Here is a 26,403-nt window from a genome sequence, read left to right on the forward strand (position 1 = left end):
AACGGGAATTCCGCCCGCCCGCTCCGCCGCCCGGCTCAGCCCGCTCCGCCGCTCCGCCGCCCGGGGCCCGGCTCAGCCCGCTCCGCCCGGGCACGGCGGCACGGAGAAGCCAGCTCACGGAGAAGCGGCACCGCGGCAGCCGCGAGGCGCAGACCGCACGAATTCGGCTCCAGCCCTCGTCAGGGAAACGGAGGAGACCCTCCTGCCGCCGAGCTGGCGGGGCAGGAGCCGCCGGAGGTACCTGGCCTGGTCCGGCTCCCGGTCGGAGCGGCGCGGCGGGCTCCCGCGCCCGGGCTTCGGTCCGGACCGGGGCGGTCCCGGCCCCGCGGCACCTGCGCGTCCGCCCCGCCGCGGGCGCCGCGCTCCCCGGATCCGCGTCCTCCGCCCCGCCGCAGAGCGCTGCCCCGCCGGCGGCGCGACCCGGCTCCGAGGGAGCGGCTGCCGGGCGGGGGCCGCGCTCCCGGGGCGGGGAAGAGCCGCCGGGACTGGCGGGGCTTTCGGGAGGACAATGGGGGCACGAACCCCGTGGCACCCGGCCGGGACCGCCCCGCCCGGGCAGCGCCCTTCCGCGGCGGCGGGGGCGCGGCTCGGCCAGGCCCGGGAAGCGCCCGCCTCTGCCGCCGGCCCGGCCCAGGGCGGGATCGGGAACCGGCCCGGCCCCGGCCCCGGCCCCTCGGGCGCTGCGAGGCAGGCGGGGGGCGCCCCCCGACTCGTCACGGGGCGGGGCCTCCCCGCCCCTCCCTCCCGTCCGTCACGGGGCGTGGCGCGGGCACTGCGGGCCCCGCCCCGCCGGCTGCCGAGCCGGTCGATGGCAGGCGGCTGCAGCGATCGCCGAGCGGTTGAGCGCGGGGGCAGCGGCGGGTGAGGCGGCCCGGGGGAGCGGCGGCCCGGGAGGGCAGGGTGGGGGCCGGCGGCCGAGGGGGAGGTGCGCCTCGTCAGGGGGGCGAAGGGAGGGCGGCAGGGCGCTGGCGGAGCGGGGCGGTGTCTCGGAGGGTCGCCCGTGCTCACCGGCGGGCTGCGGCTGGCGGCAGGCCCGGGGCCGAGCGGGGGGCGAAGCGGCGGCGGCCGGGGCCAGGCCGGAGCTCGGCCGGCGGCTGTCGGGCGCTCTGCGAGTCCGCTGGCGGAGGAAAGCTGCCGGGGGAGCTTTCCCACCTTTTCCCTGCGCCGCTGCCAGTCTGAGGGCGCGCCCGCCGCGGCAGCTCCGGCGCTCTGGGACGGGCGGCGCCGGCAGCGGCACCGGCAGCGGCGGCGGCAGCGGCGGGAGCGGCGGGCTCTGATCCCCGGAGCGTGTTCCCGGCTCGGTGCTGCGGGTCAGAGAGCGGCCGAGCGCCGGGGCGGAATGGGAGTGCCGGCTTCGCAGGCTCCGCACGGCAGCGTTCCGCAGCCCGGCCCGTTCCTTGGGGGGGGCCTGGAAGTCTGGCAGCTGCTTTTGTCTCGCGAACTGTTGGCAACAACTTGGCTGCAGTGGTCAAGGAATTTCTTGAGATGCTTTAGTTAGTTCTCATGTTCTTCAGAGCATTTAGGGAAGGATTTCTGTCCGAAGCAAGTTACGCTCTAATTAGACACGTTATTAGGACATGTAGCAAGCAGAAGCACCTAACGCAAAACTGTGCCAGGCGTTCTGTTAACTCTTGCACGTACAACGCTACTATTTTCGGTTTGGGGGTATGATAGCGCAATGCCTATGTTGTTTTATTCTCTAGCCAAAATTAGTTGGACTTTATCTTTTGCGTCCTTTTCCTAGAACCCTGAAGTTAGTCACCATCTGTATTCTGAGAACAGCCTGGGGGATGTGCTGGTTTGCCCCGATTCAATGTCAGAGAGTTTAATTGCAATCTTATGTATGCCTGGACTCTGTATTTTTAATTTGCGTGAACACGTGCACTAATTCCAGCTTACACCTCTTGCAGCATTCCAGCAGCCTGGTGGAATATTGCGATGGCAGCTCAGATGACCGATGCTCATCGACGGTTCTTGCAGGTCCTGATGTCTCATGGGATAATGGAAGGATCAGAGGCTAGGAAATTACACAGGCGCTGCTGTGAAATCCATAAAGGTGTGTGTCTCTTTTGGAGAAAAAGTAGGGAGGTGGAAGAACTAATTTTTTTTCCTTGTGCAGCTTACAAGTAATTAGATTTCTGAAAAGTATACACCATCAAAAAAAAAAGTTAAAAAACTTTAATGATGTGAGTGTTCTTTCTCTTTCCTAAAAGATAAAATAACACATCAATGAGGAAACTGAGTTTTAATCAGGTCAGACTCATACAGAGCACTTTTTATTTTAGCAAAGATGGTTTTTTATAGGTTACACATTTTTAAAAAATTGATTTTTGACAGTGATAGTGCTGAAATTTCCAGACTGTTTTCCTTCACATTTATTTGGAAAGATTTCCTTTGGAATACAGTATGAAGTGTATGCTCTTATCCATCTTGAGTAAATTTGTCACATCTGACCAATTACATGGTCAGCTGTTTAGTTTTAATATATGTTAAACCAAGCTGAATTTTATGGCACATGTAACAAAAATTTGCCTGTGTACTATCAAATCTGTTTGAAGTTCCTGTTCAAACTTAAATAGTACATAAATGTGTAATCAACTTGATAAGGATTTTTTTTTAGAGATCTGCTTACTGATCAGAGATCTGTATTTCATCTTCACTGATTTTGAAAATTGTGGTGAGCACAAACCGAAATAAAGCTGTAATGAGTAATGTGTTTAGCACTAATTAATTAGTAGGTATTAGATGTTTCAGTTGCTGGTTCCCAGAAAATAGTGAAAGAATAAAATGCCTCTGTTTTCATCTTTTCCTTACTTATGAACAAATTTGAAAAGGACAAGGAATGTGTAAGAACAAAAAATGCCGTTTAAAAGGAAACACCCAAATGCTGTTCACACTAATGATCTTAAATCACCACTCTTGAAAGGCAGATAACTCCAGCAAATGTTTAAATTACAAATTCTGAGATCTAACATGCACCGAATATATGTCTCAAGTTATTTTCTAGTTCTCTAGTATTTACGACTTCAGAAATAAAAGCCGCCTTAACAGTTCCCGGAGGGTTTTAGTCAGTTCAGGATATGTGTGTGAGTCTGTTCATAGCTGAACCAGTAACTGCAAGGGAACTGAACTATTCGGGTGCTGGTGGCTAACTGGGGTGTTAGCATCGCCGCTGCTAACTAAGTATTCTTCCCCTCTGTTAAGAGAGAAGATGTGGTCACTGATACGCGCAACCTGTTGTGAACTCCGTTTTGCTTTGTGGCCACAAGTGGAGTCCTTTCTGGGTGATGGCACTATTTATGTATTTTCCTTCGTTAAAACGAGTCAAACAGACTCCGTAGGTTTTCAAACTCTCCTGAGCCAAAAGAGCTTATTTCAGCACCTGCCCAAATTTCTGACTGAAAAAATGGAAGTGTTGCTTTTTACAGGTTTACTCCTGTATTTGTGAGAACCAAGCCACTGTGATTTGTGAAAGAATTTATCCTACATGCTAGAGATGGCCTAAGCCAATAGCATGGCTATAATGAGTTTATTGTGTGTTAAGAACAAAGAACCTTAAGAAAAAAACTTCATGGCTAGATAGTGTTTTCAGTATGCAGGATCAGTGAGCTGTACTGCAGTAAATGCTGATAGAGTTATTATTCATTATGAAGGTTTACTTAATAGAAGGATTTAGAAAAAAAAAGGCTCCATTGCAACTGCTGCCTACCAAGTACTTGATATTTTTTCTGCATGGTGACAGTTGACGTGTAATGGAAAAGTTTGTGAAATTACACAGATACAGTGTGGGAGTTTTAACTGTTAGAGTATTATTAAATGCTCTACCTAGGAAAGCTTTTTGTCACGTTGGGAGACAAAAGGATGTTGAACTTGACTCACTGAATGGAACACTTCCCCCCACATTTGTTTTATGAACAAAATAACCAGCGATTTAACAAACCCATCCTTGTTACGGGCAAAGTTAACAGTATCACAGTTTATGAGACCATGGTAATACCATTTTTATGAGGAAACAGCCTGACTGGACTGTTTCTAGATGAAGCTCTGATTTTGATGTAGTTTCTTCAAATACATCTTAATACTGCTTAGTGCAATCTGAACAATAACTTTCAAATTGGATCAAAGCTAACGTTACTAAAACTAGCTTGTTTGAATTAATGCCTTTCTCCTGCAGGTTGTAAGCATTACATAACAAGGCTGTCTCCTGTCTATGACATTGGTTTCCTTAAATACAAAAGGATAAAAAAGCTGCGTCAAATGAAGTCAAGTCATACAGTAACCAGCCTGTACAGCCCCTGAGCCAAGTGATCTGAAAACTTTCCCTCCTGGTGTTTGGCACATTCTGTTGTTCTGGTTTATTTCAAAATCCTAAGCCTTTTGGCCAGGAGACACCTTCTTAGGCTTTGTGTATCACCTGCGTGCTTCCTGTTAGCAGACAAGTGTCTTTGCTAAAATCTGCACACAGCTCTGAAGGAAAAGCTTCAAACATCTATCAAAGTGCTGCGCAGGACCACTAGAAAGTGTACAACTCAGGATGCAAATTGCAGGCTTGTTGAGGAAGGGAATTACAATTGCTAATACTTTTTTACTGGAATCCCTTAGTGTGTGCTGTTTCTGTCTGCATTGTGTTACGGCTTCTCCAGTTACGAAACACATGATAGTAAAAACTTCAGCGCAAAGTTAAAGACATCTTGCAGATCTCTAGCATTACGTAATAGCTGAGGAACCATGACATTCTCAGCACCCTTTCTGGGGCAAAGGGGTGGCTTTGTGTTGTCTGTGGGTGCAAGCTGGTTTTTCCTTTCTTTGTGTAGTCGGGGGTAGTATCCGAGTTGGCTATTGTTGGATCCCTTTACAACACTGTCTGTGGGAGGAGGATATGTGGAATATTATTCTGACCCTGACCACAGCCTGAAATCAGGGAACAGTAAAAAAATATGAGAGTTTGTAGTTATTTTTCCTGCTGTCTTCCAAGCCAGCTGAAGTTCTTTAATAACGGAAGTTCTGGGTTTACACTGCTGTAAATAGTACAGCTGGAAAGATGGTGTCTCACATTTTTCTCTGTAATAGCATGACTTTTTTTTTTTTTTTTTTTTTTACAGATCATGGAATAAATATGGAGATTCATGTGCTCTCTATCGCTTGATAGATTTCCAAGTTTATCTATTTTTTCTTGGATTCAGCACATCTTCATTTGACGAGTATTTAGATAATATTAGGCATTTTCATGACCAGCATTTTATTTTCCAAAGACATGGTCATTCACAAGCATTTTCTTTGCCACATTCTTCACAGCCAGAAGGTTAACAAAAACACAGATATATTTTCTTTTGCTATATTTTTGATGAACCTAAGGATAATTTAGAGGGACAAAATCAGGTTGCCCTTCAAACCAAGGGCCTGAAGGACAATATTAGGTAATATTTATACAACTAATTATAAAATGTAACTGTGTTAAGTTACAGTGAAGTTCATTAGAAAAATGGCTGATACAGTCCATATATGAAAGGATGTTTAGAAAAATGGAAGAATGAGAGAAAACTGCTTTTTCCCTGCCTACTTGGATGTACAGAAGGCGCATATTGATTAACCATTCATTAAAGTGGGTTGTTTCAGACTGGCTGTTGTGTAACTATTTTTTGTATTTTATTTAACTGGCTTGGTAGCTGAACTCAGAAGAAAATGACTGTTAGTGTCAACTTTAGTCTACAGTCATACTAATTTCTTAGGCATAATATATTTCATGCTTGACCATTGAAAGACCCACTAAATAAATTATATATGAGAATCAGGGATTCATGAATAGACAAGTATTTTTGCTTTACATGTTTTGTATGTCTCTTAGTATGTAGTATTCTAGGAGAAGCCCCAGCAGCTGCTCCTGTGTGTGACCCAGTGTGCTCGTTATGCTTGTATCTTGTCTGCAAAGTTCAGCTAAAGCTTAGGGGAATTTTTGTTATCTGTGGTGGAATTTGCAGATAACCATCTGAAGTCTAAGTTTTATGTTACCAGAGAAGTGTTTGCATTGCAAAACAACGGAAAAATCTACTGTACTGTTGTTTTGATATTTCGCTTTATAGTGCATCAAACAGATCAAAACTAGAAAAAGAAAACATGGCTCTTGGCTCCTCAAACTAGGCATTTTTGTGTAGACAATGAAGAGTATCACAGAGCACCAACAGAAGAGGCACTGGGGAAGATCAGTGGGAGTATAGACGGTGAGATCACAGAATTCCTCAGCAGTACTTTGCTATAGTGTAGTGAGCACTTTCAAGTAAATACACTTCAGTTCTTTCTCTTACATGTTGTGGGAGAAGTGAATGCTGGGGAGATGTTTTGGTGAGGATGAGATGAGGTTTTCTGGTGGATGGCTGTACTGTCTCCCATCTCATCTGCATCACGCGGCCCGTTACTAGTTCTGGAAGCCGTGCTCCTCCCAGGCTCGGTAGCACTATTCTATCTCGTCACAGTGCTACCCACTCTACAGGGACTCTTCTGTTTTTACTGTGAATTTGTATCTACTTAGCCACAGAATTTAAGGTCAGAATGAAGTAATTTTTTTTGCCCCCCACATAACGCCGGCCATACTTTCTGCTAAATATTTTTTTCTGCGTATCAGATGCCTTGTAGCTGGATTGAAACATAAAATGTAGAGAAGCTTATCAGTTACTCATCTAGATGTTCTGGTAATGGAGACTGACTATATCCCTTGGGTCAGAATTCAGTACTCCCTCTGTTAAGAAGACTGAAAAAAGGTTGGATGTGTTGGTCTCAAGTTGTACTGAACAAGCATTGTAGCAGAGTGTAGGTGTTAGACATCACTCACGTAGTGGGTTAGTGGTTACACTTTAAAACTGAAGTCTTGGCTATGAGTCCTTGCTGAATTTCGGTAGAACTTTTCAAGTGTATCAGCATTACAGTGCTGGTGAAAATTCATCTGTGCCGTTTGAATAACTGAGTATTTTCCTTCCCCAAACTCCTTTGCAGTCTGACTAGTTTTGTTCTAGCCTGCTGTGTTGCAGTACGCTACTAGAAACAGCAACTTTTCTTCTTCCCAGTGATTCTACTTTTCATGGGAAGGCTGAAACGCGTATCGTAGATGTATGCGTAGAAAGAGGTTTATTGTGAATGGTTTCATATGAGTTTAATGTAAAGCAGGATACCTATAAAAAAAACTAACAGTGAATGACGTAGTCTAGTCGATAGTTGAAATGTCCTTAAGCTCCTCGAGGCAGGGATTGCCTGGTGTTACGTATTTATGTATAATACCTTGTGCTGCTACAAGGAAGTGTTGTGGCTTGGTTTTGATGTTATTAAACAGAAGGGAAAAAAAAAAAAAGGTATTGTACAACGTACTGCTCCAAAGTGTAATTAAGAATGTTTTGTTTTTAAAGAACTTTGTAAATAAGCTTTTAGATTCTCTTCCCGGTAATGGTCCTGTTGCTTCAGTTTTTTTCTAGCTATAATAAAGTTAGATGGGAGCATTTTCAAATCCTGATAGGGAGCTTCTTATTATACTAATCAGCTTAGTACTAAGAGAGTAACTGAAGGAAATGGGAAGAAAACCCCAAATTCCACCACATTTTTTTCCTCAAAGAAATTAACTTTTCTGAATGTTTTATTCTTTTATTCTTCTGTGAAATGAAAACTGAGCATCAGTGACTTAAAATCCAAAGTAATCTGTCATATTATTCTTCATGGTTTGTTCTAGTTTTTTGTTTAACTCTTTTAAGTTTGCAAACTGATCAACTCTATGCCAAAAGCTGTTGTACAGTTATTAGTTTTTAAAATATGGTTTGATCTTGAAAATCAGCCATAAATATCAACACTGGTCATCAGTGGCGTCTGTTACATCTGCTCAGTGTCATCAAAGTAGAAGAAAAACACGACATTTTCGTAATGCTACTTTGCAGACTAGAATTGTAGTTCTGCTTAATCTTCTGGTTACAGAGAACATGGAAGCTGAAGTACATAGATACAACAACCATGCGTTCAGGTTTTTTATGAGTAAAGGTCCTATCTTTTAAAGCATTCACTCTGCTTATTTGTAGTCTTTTGCTGTAGACATGGGAGCTCTAATTTTATAATGGTGCCAGTCTATTTTTAAATTTATCATGAAGCTGTGGCATCTCAGACTAATTAATAAAGATTCCTGTTGTTTGCTTGTCTTTAAGCAAGAAAGTTTAAAACAGTGCCTGTTGAAAAGTGATAATTAAACAAGACTGTAAGTTTGTTTATTATGCTATGATTATATGATTATAGTTTGCATACAGACACATTCAGAAAAGTTTCTGGTTTCTCTGAGCACCTCTGTTTTATCTTCAGTGAGGGATCTGTTCAGCTTTTCTGTGGAAAATATTCATTATTAAGAGTTTGTTTAAATTTAGGGGAAAAAAACCCCAAAACCCCAGAATATTTGTGTTTCATTTATGTACTGTTTGCTGTTTCCTATTTGCTCATCTGCTATCTGTCATTGAACTGAAATAATTTCTTAAGAAAATGCTCCCAAGCAGTGTTCTAGGGTAACACGTAATGAGCTCTCTTTGTAATGCTGTCATGTTATTAAGTGTTCAGGGCTGAGAATTGTTATTGACTGAAAGTATAATACCTGGTTCCTGCATATACGTGGTTTTAAATGCTATGAGCAACTTTGTTATGTTCATAATTGGGTACTGGAATAGCAATTTGCTTTAATTTTATTTGACTGCAAACAGATTACAGTAAGTACATCTGTGATATAGTATTAGTTGAGATTGCATTTTATGCCCTAGAGAAGGAAATAATTTCTGTTACAAAAACTAATATACAGCAATTGTAACTAAGTCTTAGATTTTTTTTTTTTTTAAGGTACTAGATTTTACAGGGGAAGTTACTGGAAATTAAGACTTCTCAAACAGTTTAATCCAGTGTTTTGGAAGTAGGGTAGTCCTGGCTCTGGTATGCATCTAACATACTCATCTTACAACAAGGTCTTCTTAAATACAGTCTTTCGAAGTAGTATTGACACCTCTGAGATATTTTAGCAGAAGAAAAAAGGACAAAGAGATTCCTGTACACGCATAGTCAGAATACAAAGATTCTGGATACTTACTGAATGAAGATCACATTAGTTTGTCTAATTTCTCATTAAATCTGTTGACAGTAAATAACTTGTTTTCAGTAGAAATGCATTTGAATTAACAGTTTCTATCCCATCAGTTGCTATGGCTGTGCACAAGAACTGTTTCATAGAGGTAAGTTATAAGCTTTTGCAAATAGTAAAGGGCATTTGTCATTTCTCCTGAGTCTGGAATTGTAAACCGACCAGCTTCTTTAGATGTTAAAATTGTTAAGTGCGGTTTTTGGTGTGGTCTGTCCCCCGTTTGTTTTTTATGGAGAGTTTATATGCCTTTTTTTCACAGAAGATCTACTAGAGCAGCCATTCATGTCACATTAAAATGTTACAGCTGTTGTACAAAAGAATATTCTTCTGTTGTCTTTCATCTTACTGTCTCTTAGATCTGTCACTAATGCTCCCCGGCTTTGACGTATGCAGAGCGTTTCCTGCCGACAGGTGCCAGGCAGGTGGCACAACAATTTGAAAAAATTATGTTTACTTTAATATTACACTTCTTTATTATTGTTCATGCTGTTTGTTGGCTTGGTCACTTATGGAGCCTCATATATCAGAATCATGAACTTTCTGGGCAGGAGCATCCTGTGATGTTTTTGCATTGTACTACGCTATGAAGTATAGTGGGGTTTTCAGAGTGGGACCTCTGTCCTATGCTGTCATACAAGTGACTGAGCATAGTATTAAGTTAGTGATAATTGATAGTATTTTGAGACATCAGTCATTTTTCTAAAGTTACGAGCTGTTAATTCACTCTGTTTTTTAAACCCTAGCCTGCTGAAGTCAACAGGAGTTTTACCACTGATATAATTTTGTTTTGGATGGAAACTCTTGAGGGTGTGTGCTGTTGCTGTGCAAGCAGAAGCCATAGCATGTGCTTCTACAGAATGACTCCAAAGTCCACCTTAATTATGCCTATGATAGAACTTCTGCTAGTATTTAATTTGTTTGTAGAATATGACACAAGATACTACCTGTATTTCTACAATGCTAGAATTTTAAGTTTTCTGGTATGTAACTTGATCATTTACATGCCATTAATTTGTGAAACGGAACACAAAGAAACAAGGAGTCTCCTGGGTGTAAATGAAAGAAAGCAAGTATATATTTGTATTGTGCATAATAATTTTTCCTGGTCATGTTTTATTTTCAACTCAGCTTAGTTCAAGTCACAGTAGTTAATGGATTAAGCAGTGGGTTCCATACAGCAAGGCAGAATGTCTGGACTCTCTCTCTCTAAACTCCGACTTTCAAGGAGCTGAGCTTCTGTGAAGGCTAGTAGTCAGCACCACAAGAAAATGATGTGTCTGCTGAATATAACAGACCTGTTTTAATTCTGCCTCACTAACTTTTAGCTCTTTTACCTAGGAAAAAAATATTTCAGCAGATAAAAAGATCTGCCTGATGTGTAGTTGGGCTTTTTGTGTATGTGCTTTTTCTTATTCATTTTCAGTATACTACGCGCATGATAAACTGGATTATTTCATCAGTACTATTAACAGCCATCTACAGCCTTTGTTTATGCAGATCCGGAAAGGAATGTCGGAAGATGATGGGAGAGCACATTATGCTTTAGTAAGTATGTGATGTGCTGCCATTGCACGGTTTCGTTTCTCGTGACTAGTGCGTGGACAGCAGAGGGAGCCTCCTGTGTCTCCAATTTAAAATTAACCTTTGAAGAATGTGCCAATAAAAGGTCTGCACACCTTTCGATTGTAAATGGGCAAAAAAAATCTAGCTGTTATCTGTGCATAATAAACATAAGGCTGCCCTAAGTACCGTCTTTGGATGTTAGATTGAGTTACCTAGGGTCCTTTTCCTACAGCGTATCTGTAATGGACCAGCTGTTTAGAGAAAATAGAGAATCTAGAACTGAAGGCTGTGTGCGGCAGCAGGCTTCTTACTCACAGCAGTGTCTTGTGCGGTTTATGCGGGGCTGTTCCACTGCTATGCTGGCAGCTGCTGTAGAAGTTACTTGTAGAACAGGGAAGCGGAAGGATAAACTGCCAGCAGCCTAGGTGCCTGGAAATGGAACATGGCAGCACAGACTACAGCAGCGTCTGATTTATTTGGCATAAACATTGCTTAAGTGCTGAAGCGAGATTTGTTTTTCATGGGAGACTTTCTTTCTCAAGAGGAATTTTTAGCTAGAAAACATGAAGAGCCCTCCCACTTTTCTTTTTCTCTTACTTAAAAATCAACCTAGCATAAAAAGGTTGCTAAGGAATGGCCTATAAAAAGTTTCCCTAGATGCTCTGAAATGTGCATGTCAGAGAGGGGAAGGTTATATAGTAATTTCAAAAGACCATACAGGAGGTATTCTAACATTAGCTGCTGCTTTAACCATCTTGGGTCATTTTGCTAATTAAGTTGCGCTAATAATAAATAGCAGTAGCATGTGCAATGAGAATATGCATTATCAGTAACTGTTTTTCACAGTGAAAACAAAAATGGGTATTATAATGTAGTTACTGCTGCTGTTCAGCACAGTATCCTGGTGTAATATATTAGTTCTACTATTGTCCTGGTTTCAACTGGGATAGTTAATTTTCTTCCTAGTAGCTGGCATAGTGCTGTGTTTTGGATTTAGTATGAGAGTAACGTTGATAACACACTGATGTAGTTGTTGCTAAGCAGTGCTCACACTTGTCAAGGACTTTTCAGCTTCCCATGCTCTGCCAGGGGCACAAGAAGCTGGGAGGGGGCACAGCCAGGAGAGCTGACCCCAGCTGCCCCAAGGGACATCTCATCCCAAATGACGCCCTGCTCAGTATAGCAACTGGGTGGGGGGGTGGAGAACGGCTGCTGGGGAACTGTCTGGGTATTGGTCAGTGGGTGGTGAGCACGTGCACTGTGCATCACTTGTTCTGTATATTCTTTTATCATTATTATTACTTTCTCTGCCTCTGCTGTCCTATTAAACTGCCTTTATCTTAACCCACAGGTTTTACTTTTTTTTCCCCCCGATTCTCTCCCCCATCCCACTGGGGGTGGGCGAGGGTGAGCGAGCAGCTGCATGGTGCTTAGTTGCTGACTGGGGTTAAACCACAACAACTATACAAAATATTCTGTATTAGTTGTACTACATAGAACTAATATTCTGTATTAGTTCTGTGGGGGGAAGTGGGATGGTTTAAGAGCTTGGACTGGGCAGAGGCAGCTGTGGAGAACATGTGGCTGGAAGATCAGGGGTTGTAAAGGATGGACTTGAGTACCATCGAGTGCCATCTTAAAGAACAGCCTCTTTCATGCCACTTAAAGAAATGACATTTCTGTTAATTGTAAGGTGTATTATTTACCCCAGAGGATCTTTTACAATTTATGGTGTAGAAATACAAAGGCACTTCAATTTCAGTTTAAGGTGTTTTTTTTTTTTTTTGGTAGGTCAATTTGGCAGAAACTGAAGTAACTAAAATGGCATCTGACTATACAGAAAATGAATTAGAATTGTTCAGAAAAACAGTAAGTATGTCAGTTATTAGTTAGTAAACCACATTATTTATGAAGGTACCATCTTAAAATGAATGGAAATGGAAATGAATGGAGATGTGGTTCAGGAACTAGTTGCCAAGTTTATCCCAAATCGAATGGAGGGGGCGGGGATGGGAGTATATGCAAGTAATGATTCCCTGTTGAAAGTCGGTTATTGGTAAACTGAAATCAGCAGTAGGGGAATGCTCCTTGGAGTTAGTGACTTGACATACCTGCTTTTAGTTAAAAACTTTCTTCACGATTTTCAGTTGTGATTTGCTGAATTTTTCAAGGGCTTCAGAAGTCTAGTAATACACAGTAGATTTTAATAATAATAACATAAAAGTTGGATTTGCTGATTTGAATGGAAACATTTGTATATTGTTCTTTCTTAGCCAATTAATTCTCTGTTTAATAAACTAGTCAGAATACTGCTTTTTAAACAAAACATACACTTGAGAATTTTTTGAAGTTCCAAATAGAACCATTGGGCTGAGATTCTGGGACACTTGATGTCTAATTTCTTATCAACAACCATTAATGTGAGTTGTGATCATAGCTACATATATTGCATGTTTTAGTGAATTGTTCTCATAGTGTCTTCAACTTCGAGGATTTAATTTCTCCAGTCACTAGACTTTTTAATTTTTTTTTTTTTTTGCACACTCATTAAAATAAGATTTTCTGTATACTGGGCAGAGAGGTGTATTGACTATTCTGTGACAGCTGCAAAAGTCTAATCTACGTGGATAGTACCCACAGCTTTCCCTGCCCTGCCCCTTTATTGGTGAAGCACCTATACAGCCATGTCAGCACTGCAGAGATGGTATTGTTGTGGCATGTATTACTGCCGACATAAAAACTCTGCATGCTGCTCTGCGATAATGAGCAGCAGGAGTGTTTCCAATGAGAGATTCTCTGAAGATTCTTAATACTGCTACAACCGTCAAGTGCCAGGTAGGTTCAGCACTACTAACGACTCCAGAGTGGACAAACTTCAGTAGTAAAGAGATTGTTCCCTAAAAGAACCTTGACAAAGAGCAGACAAGAAGAAACAGATCTGTCACCCCGAGTATGCTCAAGGGTCCCTGGAACGCAGCTTCATTTAGGCAGCGCTGTACAGTTCTATTTGTGGAAATGGTTTCTTGGCAAAGATTAAAACTATCAAGGTAACAATGATTGTTTCAACTTTTGGCCTTTGTTTCACAGTTCTGGTTCAAGCCATATGCTGTAGCATATATGTATGGATGCTAAAAAAGCTGCACATTACTGTAAGGTGTGTCTATCTAATTGCATGGTTTTTTTAATAGCTGAAAATGTTTCTTTCTGTAGATGGACCTAATCATTTTATCAGAAAATGGCTTTGCCTCTTCTACAGATATTTTAAACTTGGCTGACCATCTTAAGACAAAAAAAATGAAGAAAAAGGAAGCAGAACAAGTGCTGAAAGTTTTTGTGGAGGATAAATGGCTCTCTGAGGTAACAGCTGTATCTTTTCAAGTGTTCGTATTTTAACAGGTCCAGCTATTATTTTCTTATGGATGTCATGGCTGAAACTGGAGCTGTTCTTTAATCAATGATGGCAAAAATAGTTTTGTGGGGCCTGTGCTTATTGCTGCTCCAGTGATTTTGCAGAAAAGGTAGTACATTTACAAGGAAAAAGTCCTTGGGTAGGTCTGTGCCGGACAACATGGTTTCAGTTTCTTCTACCTGAGCTAGGTGGGTACGTGTGTACAGCCTGCATTGCAACAGACATCCTTTGTACACAACAGCATGGCATACCGAAACTTGGAACAAGAGCTGGCAAAAGCTCTTCAGGGTGATCAGTGCTGTTAGTTACATTTAGAATATCCTGAAAAGCAGTGAGGCTAGAGGCCAAACATCTTGAAAACGCCTGTACCAGAAATGCATGGGCCACTGTGCACATTTTTAAATCTCCTTTACTTCATGAGGCAGAAATTGAGATGAGCTTACCATGTGGATGCTGCAGTTGCTGGCCAAGACAAGTGAGACCTCAATCCCTTTTCTCCTGGATTCATTGCGTCATAGATCTCCAACTTGCTGCCACGCATTTACTTATGTTAGAGTGATTTAGCAGAGATTTTCAAAGATTCCTCAAGCAGTAAATGCCTCGATTTTGCAGAAAGCCAGTAGAATTTCTGCTAATGTGCAAATGGAGGGTCCCAAAACCGCACATCTTTGTTAAGGAGAGCATGCTTGCTCGTCTGTACCTTCCAAGGACTAGGTCCCTGTTAAAGGCGTGAGATCTTTATTCTGATTCTCTGAACAAATTAATTCGGCTACTTCAAAAGTATTTTAGCTTTGCATTGTATCAGTGTCAGCATGTTAGTTTCATGATGGCAGGAAAAAGTGGATGTCAAATGCTTGCTAGCAGGTGGTTAGAAAAGTCAAAAAAGGAATTAAAAGAAATTCCTTGTCTTGCCACTTGTTTCCTTAGAGAAAAGGAGAGTATACTCTGCATACTCGCTGTATAATTGAGATGGAACAATACATTCTCAGCAACTACCAAGATGTCGCAAGGAAGTGTAACATCTGTCACAGCCTTGCCATCCAGGTAACGTTTGTTTTATTACGTTAGCAGGCATCTGCCGATGTACTTACATGGTCGTAGCTGAAGTCTATGATACTTTGAGAAAAATTCTGGTCTAGTAATCTGGTAATGCTGCCCATGTATATAAAGGAAATCCCCCCTTTTTTTTCAGTGTAGGTATTTTATCTTCTGTCTGTGGGCAAGTTCGCTTTCTCCAAGTTTATACTTTGAGATACTGCTCCAAGACAAGTTTTTTTCCAATGAGCAACATTATTGTGCTGTCTTGCTTGCCAGAGCCAGCAGGCTAGAGATGAACCCCTTATCCTTAATAGTTGTAACAGTTAAGCATTAGCTATCTTATCTTTGGACCTTACAAATAGCAGTCTTCATGTGACACATGTTCATCTTTGGTCCTGGGATTTTGGTTCAGGAATTGTTTGTGTCTTGGACTTCAAAATGAACATGTATGCTTATATATAGCATGCTAAAGCACTGTATTTTGATAGATGGTAAGTTACGAGTTTAGTCTTGCATAAGTGGTTACAGCCTGAACTCCTGTTCCAAAACTACTGCATTCTCTTGCTCCTTGACCCTGCATCATTCTCATTTTCCCAACTAACGTGCTTCCAGGTTACTTCTTCCATCCCAGTTGGTTTCCTTTATTTCACCCAAATAGCTCAGCGTTGTTTGTCTTTCAAGCTAAATTTTGCCCATATAGGGAAATGGTATTTCCTAGTTTCCAGGAAAATACAACAGTTTATCATTTATCAGCTTTGACTTTTGAGTATCCACCAGTTGTACTCTGTGAACCATTCTTTGGAATAAAGCACTGCATATCGGCCGCCCTTTGTAACAACTTTATGTTAAACTGAAGGACAAGGTTAAAAAGATGATTTTTTTTTTTTTTAATCAACACTTCTGATTTCAGAGCCAAGTATGTGAATCCTGCGGAATTGGAATGCATTTACCTTGTGTCAGAAAGTACTTTAGAGCTCACACTGAACCACGCTGTCCGCAGTGTAATGATTTCTGGTCTTGTGACATTCCAGGTACCAAGCAACCTATTTTAAAAAAATAAATGAGTGTAATAATACTAGAGAATGGACTGTAATATTCAGTGGCACTGCCTGTATTATTTATAACTGTAGTTGAATATCAGTTATTTCTGACTTCAGTTGTACGTTTCCAACAGTAAACCATACACGGGCAACACTGAGCCCCGAAAGTGCTAGGATTATGCCTTATGGTCACTACAGATCCTGTGCATATTGTTTCTAACAACATTAAAGTGTGGAGGGGAGTAGGGGACAGACAAGACACATGACACTAAAACTTCTGCAAATACTGAGCTGCTAAGAGCAGCACAATCTCTTCAGGTTTCCTCTATTTATGCAGGGAAATGGGACATTCTGAAGAGGAACACAGGAATATATAAAGCATTTTAAAAATCTGGAGGTTATACAATATCATCCTTTTTTCCTGTGTCATTCATTAACCTTCTTTTTGTTTTCTTTACAGGTACGAGTCAGATAGACTCCGAGTCACCATCAAAAACAGGGAGAGCCGAGAAGAGCTTCACTCTCAGCACTAGACGATGCTAGTAAAATATGCTTTCAGTGAAATCTTTTTTCCCCACTCTTGTAGAATAGCCAGACTGCACTGTATTCATTAGTAACAGTGTACTTATTTTTTTCCTGAAGTTTTAAGAATCTTACAATAAAACTGTCATTGACCTTCCTTTTACAGTTATGCCTGCACAGCTTTCTTGGAGGCTGTTTTGTGTATGTAGTTCTTCATATTTTTGGGTTGGGACCCTCAGTGCATGTTTGCGAATGAAAGATGCAAATGTTTTTAGTCAGTCCTGCAAGCTGATCTATGCAGGCAACTATTAAAAGCAGCCTTTCTGAGCAACAGTGTTCTCCGTTTGTACAGTTTCAGTTGCACAACTGAAAATGAAACCTGTTCCTAGCACCACAGGGCTTCAGGTAGGTGAAAAATTAATGCAGCACTTGTAGTCTCCTCACTAAGGTGGCTGGCTGAATATCTGATCTAGGGCTACAGTTTGAACACTTTCAGTTGGCACTGTTGCTTGGTTTTTGTCCCTTCTTTAGATACAGAAGAGTGCATCTGACATAAGGCCAGGTCACAAACAGCTATGCTCAATAAGAGAGGGAATATTCCCAGTCAGAACGATTGGGAAGGAGTAGGACAAGACTTTTGGGGCAATGCCAGCTTATGTCTGCAAAGCGTTGAAAAAATCATCATCTTAAGATTGTTTTAGTTTTTAGTATTAGCATTTCACTCTCCATGTAAGGATGCTTTTTCCTTTAAGAGTGACTTGAAAAAAAGACAAGGACTAGATATTGCCAGGTACCAGAATGGAATGGCAGCATCTGTCCTTGGTAGAAATGTGTGACACTGCAGAAGGCAGAGTATCAGCAGTTCAGCTGATGGTTAATCAAAGTATGATGAAGCTTCCATTTATTTAACTGCAATTAAACTATGGATTAACTACAACTAATTATGTTCCTAGGCTTTAACACTAGTAACTTTTTCCATGTAGGAGGCTGGTATCTTGCTTTGTGTTAGCTTTTTTTTTTTTTTTACCCTATTGAACCTTTGGGGAGCACCATCCCTCATCATTCGTGTAACTCCCAATTTTTACTGTTATTAAATCCAAGCAGAAGATAACACTAACCTGATGTTCCAAATACAGTTTGAAGCAGAGTCCTGGCAGTGCCCATATATAGAGCTGTTTCAGAGGTACACACGCACACAAGATGACCACCTAACAGATGTTCTTTATGAGGAGTTCATATTAGAAACATCCACAAAAATAAAGTGGCTGTAGCATCTTCTTTCCATTTACCCATCCAGATTCTTTCACCATGCTGAAGCAAGAGTGTGTTGGTTTTTGGGTTTTTTTTAATCCATCTCTGGATAGGGAAGAACATTCTCATGCTTAAAAAGAATTCTCTTGTGAGAAGATGCCAGATGCTTTTTCTGATTTTTAATTCCTATTACAATGCTAATAGACTTTATGCATGCTTCAGAGCTATGACCACCAGAAACTGACAGAGAAGCTGATATCAAGCGATCGTACATAGTGCCAATATTTAACTGGAATAAACAAAACCTGTCCAGGCATCAGAATGCAGGACTGAAATGCAGCCTTTCTGAAATTGGGAAACTTAGTTAAGTCAGGATCTTCCACATCAACCTATAAAAAACCAAAACAATCATCAGTAGAATGTCTTTACTCAAATATGATTTGATAAAGTAGCATTACTGATACTAAAATTTCAGGCAACTATTTACCTGACTAGTGTTGTGAAGAATTTGGCTTTCATGCGGGTACAGGTTTTCTGAATCTTGTGGTGAATATAGACGGATATACTTTCTTCCAAATACCTGTATATATTACAATAAATGTTTTACATCTGTCATTAACCTGCACATTACTGAAAACTGTGGGCCGTAGCTGGCATTTAACAGTAAAATATACCTGATTACAAGAAACATCATTATCTTTGTTAGTAAGAAACAGACACTGCTATAATAAAAAGTTAAAACAAATTAGACTATTGGAATTCAAATACCTGTTCACTTAGAGCAGGTAAGAATTACCAGGAAATGCCTTTAACCAAATTACTTTAAATTCAAAGTTTAAGGCACCCAATTTATACATATTATGATGTTATTTGGGCTCTATGTAGCTAGAAAGTAATTAGAAGAACTGAGAATAAGGAGGTGGAGTCTTCAGTGCGGTTCACATCAGCAGGCAGCGGTACCTGCACAGAGTGACTGCTAAGCTTCCATATACTCGTTTAGCTCTTATTTCTGTGTCATCATTAAATCAGTTTTCATTGGTGTGCTCAACTGAAAGCCTAGAATTCATAGGGCAGGTGGACTGACTGACCTGAACACTACACTGAGTTGCAAGTCGATGGTGCCTGGAACGAAGTGGCAGAGTAAACGAGTCAAAGCTGATTCCTGCACTGATACCAGTGGAATGCCCACAGAAGGCACAGGGTGAATATTCACGCTGCTTGTGCCAGGATTCAAGATTTCTTCAAGGGCCAGGCATGATCGTATTTGTTTGGGACCGTCACGTTAAAGGGTAAGTCAGTAAGTACTCTGACTAACCACAGCACCCTGGACTGGCATTATGCTACCACACTATTCTTAACCAAGCTGCTTTTCCTCTCTCTTAACATCCCTTCCCATATAATAGAAGAGGATTTCCTGAAATCTTACCAACGCCCAAGTTGTAATGCTAGATGTTTACAGTGCGTTGCTTCGAGGACAGCACATAAACATATTCTAAAGGCTGGACAAGTATCAGTGTATTCCTGGCCTGTCCTACTCTTCACTATCACTGGTTAAACTACTAGAGCATTGATTGAATAACTATGGCTGTCCCCGTTTCAGATGCCTTCCATACCCCAAAAGGATTGTGGACGTTAATTAGCTCTCTAAAGAACCAAGTGCTAAGTGATATTTTTGGTGATGTATGGAAGTAAAGAAAATGTTGGTTATTGCTCCAACAGCACATTTTCTGAATCGTGGAAATTTTTGGGGGGGTGGGGGGGGGCGGGGGGGTGTTACCTGGATTGCCGTGAGCTATTAACGGTTCCTTCCTTCACTTGCCTCACTGGGTTAAGGCCTTGTGTATTGCAAGGTTGAACACACAAGTTAATGAGCCTGCATCTCCAGATACTGGTTTCCTCATTAATGGAAATACTACGATCTCTGCAGCAGCTACCACCCAGCCAGTAGGGATCATTCCACTGTTACTTGTACTTGTGCCTTCCTGTACTCCGCAGCCACAGTTTAAATGGCATCAAGAGGCAGGGCAGTTTTAATTGAAAATCGAAAACTGCCAGATCACCTGCTGTTCAAATTACAAAGACCCGTTTACAGCACTGGCAGATAATCTCCCATTCTTCAGGCAGAAGAATACAAGTTCTGAAGTTTGTAAGGGAAGTATCTTTTCCCAGTCCAACAACTCCTATAATGGACTTCCACCCCCCGAAATTCCTCTCAAGCCTTACATAGTGTGTACAGCAGGCTACTTCGCTTTCAGAATGCAGAGGGGTGGGTGTATGTGTGTGTGTGTGTGTGTGGTGGGTTAGCTGGGGAAGAGAAATACAGTATGTACATCATTGCACAGTGAAAACACAGGTTAGCAAGATGCAGCTGTTTGGGACAGAGCAACTAAGGCCCAACCCATAAATAAGCATAAGTAGAAAGTATTCAATGTCACGATCCTGCTGGAAAATGTTTGAAAGTGTAAGCCATTTTTTTTTTAAAGTGTGTGATGGGATGGAGGAAGACACAACAATCTCCTTCCAGTAAGCGAAAAACCCCTCAGTGTTTGAAGATGTACAGTTGTCAGCTGCTTGGATCAGGAATACATCTTTGGACTTGCACAGTGCTTACCAAAGGGCCCCAGTATTTTACTGTGTTACCCTGCACTAAAAGTCATCGTCAAGAAGCCTACCGACAGTAATTCACTTAGGAACAATGAGACCACAGTGCAAATATTACTTCATCTGACTCTCAATGCATGCACAAATAGGTATTTTACTGGGTAACCTGAAGGGATTAAAGTATGCACCTAAGTCCACCCCAAAATCTTGCTGTTCCAGAAAAGGAAGTTCCTTGGTACACTATCACAGGATCCAGGTTCTTCACAACTCTGTTACAGATTCCTTGTGTGACCTTGGAAAAGCTGCTGCTTGTGATTTCCATTTATCGTCTGTAAAATGAGGGTAAGCAATGGTCTATCTCAATGAGGAGCACTTGTGGCCTACAAGATTACATTTAGTATTAAGCTGCAGTAGTGACAAATGCAATAGAATAGCAAAATAATATCTGCATATTCTCTATTCTTCAATTGTTCATCAAGTTGTCTGCTACCCTTGTCTCTAACACTTACATACCACAAGGATTTTTTTCTATCTATAGCATTAATGGCATGTGTAGAGTAAGTAGAGTACAGACCTGGGCTAAAAAATTTTGCTGGGGATCGTGATGAAGAGGTGAGATCGTGCCTTCTGGACCAAACCAAGCGTTAATGGTGATCTCATCTTCTTCCCCTTCCCCCAGGCAGCAGTAGTCAGGGATACTGATATCCTCTTTCAATTCTGGGATCTACTCCCATAAAGAAATAAACATTAGAAAGGGTATGTGCTGATTTGCCAAAGGTATGTAATTCATAGAACAGGGGAACAAGGCTTGACACAAAAACAAATGACCTGCTTGTCCAGCAAAGGTAGGAGAGAAGTAGCTGAACTGCTAGGAATCTGCAGGAAATGTCCTCACACTTTCTGTATAAGCAAGCAGATTCTGTTGGAAGGAGAGGTGGGAGAAAGAAAGGGGTTTCTCATTGCTCAGAGACCCTTTGCTTCAGCAGAAACCAGAGAAACCCACAAGAATGAGTAGGTTTGCTGTTCATGGAAAAGTAACAGCTGATCTTTTATACACTAAGCTTGCTTCTCCGTGAGATTCCTTTTTACATCTCCCACCAACTTAATCTCTGGTTAACTGGAATGACATTTCAGAATATGGTGAACATACCACCACTGAAGACTGCTTCCTGTCCAAATCTCTTCCCTGATTTACATATTCTTTGGGAAAATGCTGCTTTCCAGATGATACCCCTAAAAGCATGTGTGTGCTACATTGTACCAAAACAGCACAAAGACTGAATGCCTCCACCCCTGAGAGGGGTTTGTTTCCATGCCTTTCGGCCAAATGGAACAGACCCCTCCCTCTGCTACTTCAAATTGTGGGAACAGAAAACTTAAGCAATACTGTGAATTCTCCGTATGCCCTTCCATCTAGTAGAGCTGACATCCTCAGAGATGCCTTGTGCTACAAAGGGAATATTTGACTTCAGAAAGACAAAAACATTTACTCAGTTTTACCTGATCAAAAAGCTGGTGCTGGGCAAGGTATCCTACACTGTTCTGAAATTACAGCAGAAAAAGAAGAAAAAAAAATGCATAGTGACATATAGGGTAAGACTTCTCACTCAGTTAATTTACTTATAGATGAGTAGAATTTACTTATAGGTAACATCAATCTCGAATGTCCTACTTGAGAGTACTAGAATTGTTTCAATAGTTGACTAGTATAAGGGGTCTTCTGAAATAGTAACTTACAGCTACACTGAAATTGTAAGAGCATAGATATATCCCCACAGTCAACACATTATCTAGCTCGAGTTACTGGAAGAAGCCTAGCTATAATCCTACGGAGTCTCGACAGTTCTGTTGTCAATCCTGGGACAACACTGCATCTTTATAGCTAGGCTCTGCAGGGACACAGATGGCTTCACCATCACGCCCTGTAAGTATCTCGATATTCTATTCCAGGCTGCACCACAGACCAGTTTGCAATGGCGCATGGTCCCTCCTGCCAGAAGACAAGGGAACAGAAATGAGGGCTTCAGATCCTCAGCTGTGAAACTAAAAGGACATTCAATTGCTAATCAGCTTCTGGTGGCACGTGTATTTAGATCTCGATCCTAGATCTCACTAAGCAGTTTAATAACCAAGAGGAACAAAACTGCTGGCTGACGATCCCTTATCCTTAGATTCCACCATTCAGGCTTTTGCTGCAGAAGGTATCTATCTATTCATCAAATTCCAGCTGCTGTACACTTGATTATATATAAAAATCAAACCTAGCTATTGTTGCAATAACTATTTGTAGCTTCAGATCTTGAAAATATGTCAAACCTTTTAAATCAGAGTTGTGCTTATAGCATACCCCCTCCCTTGACCTCACCTCTAAGCATGTTTGTTCTAAGCAGAAATTCTGTACCAGTAACAAATGCTGTATTTGGAGATGAAAACAAAATGAGAATAACAGACCTCATTCACAATATACTGGCTGATGAAGTCACTGACAGTCATGAGCTTCTGAGACCATTCCTCATCTGTGTATCGGGTACCCAATTCCACGGGGACTGTGCGGCACCCTGCGACTTGGCAAAAATAGTCCACACTGAAATAAAGAAAGTTCCATTACCCTTCTATGCTGCTCTTCTTACTAATCCTGAATGTAAGGCAATCAATCAAAATAAATCTTTTAGTGTAATAGAACTCTACTACCATGAGTTTCTTCTCTCTAAAACCAACGAAGCAGAGACAAAAGGCAGCAGAAAAGGATGCAAGCAGCAAGGAAACAAGCAGTTGAGTATGTTATGCCACAATGGTCTCTTTTGGTTTAAAACCTCGTTTACCTCAGTTAACTATTGTTTCCTTAGAAGCTAAGGAGATTTAAGCTGATAGTCTCTCTTGACGAGGGACGGCTAATCTTTTTGCTGCCTGCTGCCATGTTTGCTAAATAAAACGTTGTATCTTTTTATCCTTAATGCTAGATCAACTCTCTGTCTACGCCAAATTCTGTATACAGGTGCCATAATACCCATCCTGGCTAGTCAGAGGAATTACTTTGATGGGTGGTATACATCTCTGCATTGACAAGGATATAAACTAAATGGAGAAGTTCATCTTCTCAAGTGTCTGAAGTTAAGCAGTGGAGTACCTTCCCTTAAAAAAAAAAATAAAACCCCTATGAAATAACAAGTGTGTTCAGTTAATGTCAATTTTACCCTTGGCTGTGGAACAAAAGCAATTGCTCAAACTAAGCATGAGTGGTTTTTCCGCTTTTCTAAGGAATCGTGAGCTTTATCTCACAAATATTTGATTCTCAGTATTAGGAACGTTGGCTCCATTGCTTACATGACACAAGCAACACAACGTTATTACTCACTCCTGAACGGCGGTGTCTGAAACTCAAACACGACACTGAATAAGTATCAGCGCTTGTAATTGCAAATGAAAAAACCAATCACGCTTACTCACACTCGTCTGAAATTCACCTTCCATTGCACTAATTATCAACAAGTTCTGAGACTTAAAAATCACCGAGCTGTGTCTGACACAGACCCACTTAAGATGTGAGCAGCTCAGTGGAACAGTCAGCAACGCATGCTCATGGCTGCTTTCCAGCCGAGCAGCGCAGAGCGTCAGCAATTCACCAGAGCACTCCCAGCACAGCCCTGGGAGGCAGGGCTGAGGGCTGCCTTCCAGCCCCTGCCCGCCCAGCACCGGCCTTCCCCGGCGCACCGGAGCGCCTCCCGTGCAACGCCCTGGACGGTCTGCTGCGCTTCCCGCATCCGTGGAGCGACTGCTGCAGAGCAAAGACAACATCGCAGCAGGAAGGTGCTGCCATCAAAAGCCACTCCCGATGGCACCTGTCTTCTGTGAAGGTCCCTACTGCTCTACCGAGCATCAGGAACCCGGCACAGACAGCGATCCTCGGCCCTACTCGGACAGGGAAGAAACTCTTATTTCTCACCTCCACTTCTTCATACATGGCCAGTGGTCAATAATCCCCTCTAAGACCACGGGCTTCTGTGGAATTAGATAGTTGTCTCTGAAATGCTCCAGCGAAGGGCAGCGAAGGTGTGGAAGCGCATCTTCTGGCTGCAGAACGGGGGCGGGAGGGGGGGCAGTCCGGACCCTCTGGGACAGAGACGAGACGAGACGAGACGTGCTCCGTGCTCCTTCGGCAGCCCACAGCGAAGGCCCCGCCGGCCCCGCCCGCCCTGCGCCGGGCCCCGCAAGGCCGGAGGCGCCCCGGAGCCGGCGGCGGGAGCCCGAGGGAGCCCGGGCCGGGGGGGGACCGCGACGGGGGGGGGGGGGGACGACAGCGACGGGGGGGGGGGGGGGGGGGGGGGGACCGCGACGGGGGGCGCCCAGGGGGGTCAGGGGAGCGCGCGGGCGGGGCCGGGCGGGCCGCTCCCCTCAGGGCGGCGGGCGCGCGCGGGCCGTACCTGGGCGCTGCCCTCAGCGGCGGCGCGCGGCTCCCCGCGCGGCAGGCGCGGCTGCAGGAGGCGGACGAGGCGCGCGAGGACGTTGTCCAGGACGGCGGCGCCCATGAGCAGCCCCATGTCGCAGAGGCGGACGGCGGGCGCCAGCGGGCGGCCGGCGGCGACCTCGGCCAGTGCCCCGAAGAGGCAGCCGTAGGCGTAGACCTGCCGCCAGGCCTTGCCGATCTCCCGCCACGGCCCCGCGTTCAGCTTCTCCCAGGAGTAGTCGCGCAGCACGTCGCCCAGGCGCCGCAGGGCCGCCGCCGCCGCCCCGCAGGGCCGGCCCGCCGCGCCGTAGAGCAGCCCCCGGGCGCGCCGCAGCAGCGGCAGGACGCAGTCCTCCACCTCGCCGCTCAGCGCCAAGGTCAGCTCCTCCTCGGTGCGGGGCAGCAGCGCCCGCACCTCCGCCCACAGCGCGCCGCCGGCCGAGCCCTCCGCGCCGCCGGGTGCCGCCATGGCAGCGCCGGCCGCCGGGCCTGCGCGGTGCGGGGGGGCGGGCCGCGGGCAGGCCCCGGCGGGCTCGGGGCTGCGGGGCGGCTCTCGGCGGCGGCTCCGCCCCGGCGGCCGCGGAGGCAGTGCTGGCGGCGCGCAGCGGGAGCGGGGCAGCCGCGGCCGAGGCAGCCCGTGGGGCCCGCGCAGCCCGTGGGGCCCGCGCAGCCCGTGGGGCCCAGGCAGCCCCGCCGAGGCAGCCCGTGGGGCCCGCGCAGCCCGTGGGGCCCAGGCAGCCCCGCCGAGGCAGCCCGTGGGGCCCGCGCAGCCCGTGGGGCCCGCCCTCGTCCGCCGCGCGTGGGCCGTGCGGGGCTGCCGCTGGCTGCCGGCAGGCGGGGCCCGTGGCCGGCCGGTGCCGTGCTGGTGCCGGGAGCGGTGTCTCGTTCGCGTACGTGCTCCGCCTCGGTTGCTGCCGGCAGCCGGCTCGGTGGCAGATGCAGGCTTCTCTTTGCGCTGCTCTTCACGTGTTTCTCGGGGTAGGGTCCCATAATGGAGAGTTTCTTGGCCGCGGTGAGCCGGCGCTCCGGGGTGCCGCTGGTGGAAGGGGCAGTCCCGCCCTCGCCGGACCGTTCTGTTCCTGCGTGTTTTCTTTACGCTGCTACCGGTCTTGATGCAGCCGCGTAACGAGCTGGTAATGGAAACCTCTCCTAGGCCAAACCGTACTCATTTGCTGAGGTCTGTTTTAGCCCAGGTCAGTCTCATCACCTGGTTCGTCCCGTAGCTGTGTGTGCTTTTACGGATGTAAAGAAGGGGGCGAGAGGGGCCTTAAGTGGGTGAAGAAAGTGGAGCGATTCCTTTCGGTGGCTTTACTGGTTTTTTGCTGGGTTAAAGGCTCTGTGGAGCTGTAGCCCGGGTCTCCACGAGCAGTGTATAATCGCCAAAACTCCGTCT

General features: G+C 44.2%; 2 protein-coding genes across 6 annotated transcripts; one reads left to right on the top strand and one right to left on the bottom strand.

The window, feature by feature from the left end:
- Positions 1-808: 808 nt before the first annotated feature.
- Positions 809-17,386, top strand: NSMCE1 (NSE1 component of SMC5/6 complex). Of its 4 annotated transcripts, XM_075718229.1 has the most exons (9): positions 809-848; positions 1,348-1,380; positions 1,919-2,056; positions 10,566-10,687; positions 12,497-12,574; positions 13,916-14,062; positions 15,042-15,158; positions 16,063-16,183; positions 16,653-16,879. In XM_075718229.1, exons 1-9 carry the CDS (start codon positions 809-811, stop codon positions 16,733-16,735), a joined length of 879 nt encoding a protein of 292 aa, XP_075574344.1. In that variant the 3' UTR covers positions 16,736-16,879. The 4 variants fall into 4 exon arrangements, with proteins under 4 accessions (XP_075574344.1, XP_075574346.1, XP_075574345.1 ...); XM_075718231.1 differs by lacking the exons at positions 1,348-1,380; positions 16,653-16,879 and adding an exon at positions 17,067-17,386 and having other exon boundaries at positions 836-861; positions 1,911-2,056; XM_075718230.1 differs by lacking the exon at positions 1,348-1,380 and having other exon boundaries at positions 836-861; positions 1,911-2,056.
- A 651-nt stretch (positions 17,387-18,037) lies between these two features.
- KDM8 (lysine demethylase 8) lies at positions 18,038-25,479 on the bottom strand. 2 transcript variants are annotated; one of them, XM_075718227.1, is made up of 7 exons: positions 24,996-25,479; positions 24,510-24,759; positions 23,018-23,150; positions 22,067-22,108; positions 21,141-21,290; positions 18,453-18,545; positions 18,038-18,354 (listed from the first exon to the last, which is right to left on the bottom strand). In XM_075718227.1, the coding sequence occupies exons 1-7, from the start codon at positions 25,477-25,479 to the stop codon at positions 18,190-18,192; spliced, it is 1,317 nt and encodes a 438-aa protein (XP_075574342.1). In that variant the 3' UTR covers positions 18,038-18,189. The 2 variants fall into 2 exon arrangements, with proteins under 2 accessions (XP_075574342.1, XP_075574343.1); XM_075718228.1 differs by having other exon boundaries at positions 24,510-24,676; positions 24,988-25,479.
- Between the last annotated feature and the right edge of the window lie 924 nt (positions 25,480-26,403).

This window comes from Pelecanus crispus, chromosome 11 (assembly GCF_030463565.1).
Source record: "Pelecanus crispus isolate bPelCri1 chromosome 11, bPelCri1.pri, whole genome shotgun sequence".
NCBI classification, from domain to species: domain Eukaryota; kingdom Metazoa; phylum Chordata; class Aves; order Pelecaniformes; family Pelecanidae; genus Pelecanus; species Pelecanus crispus.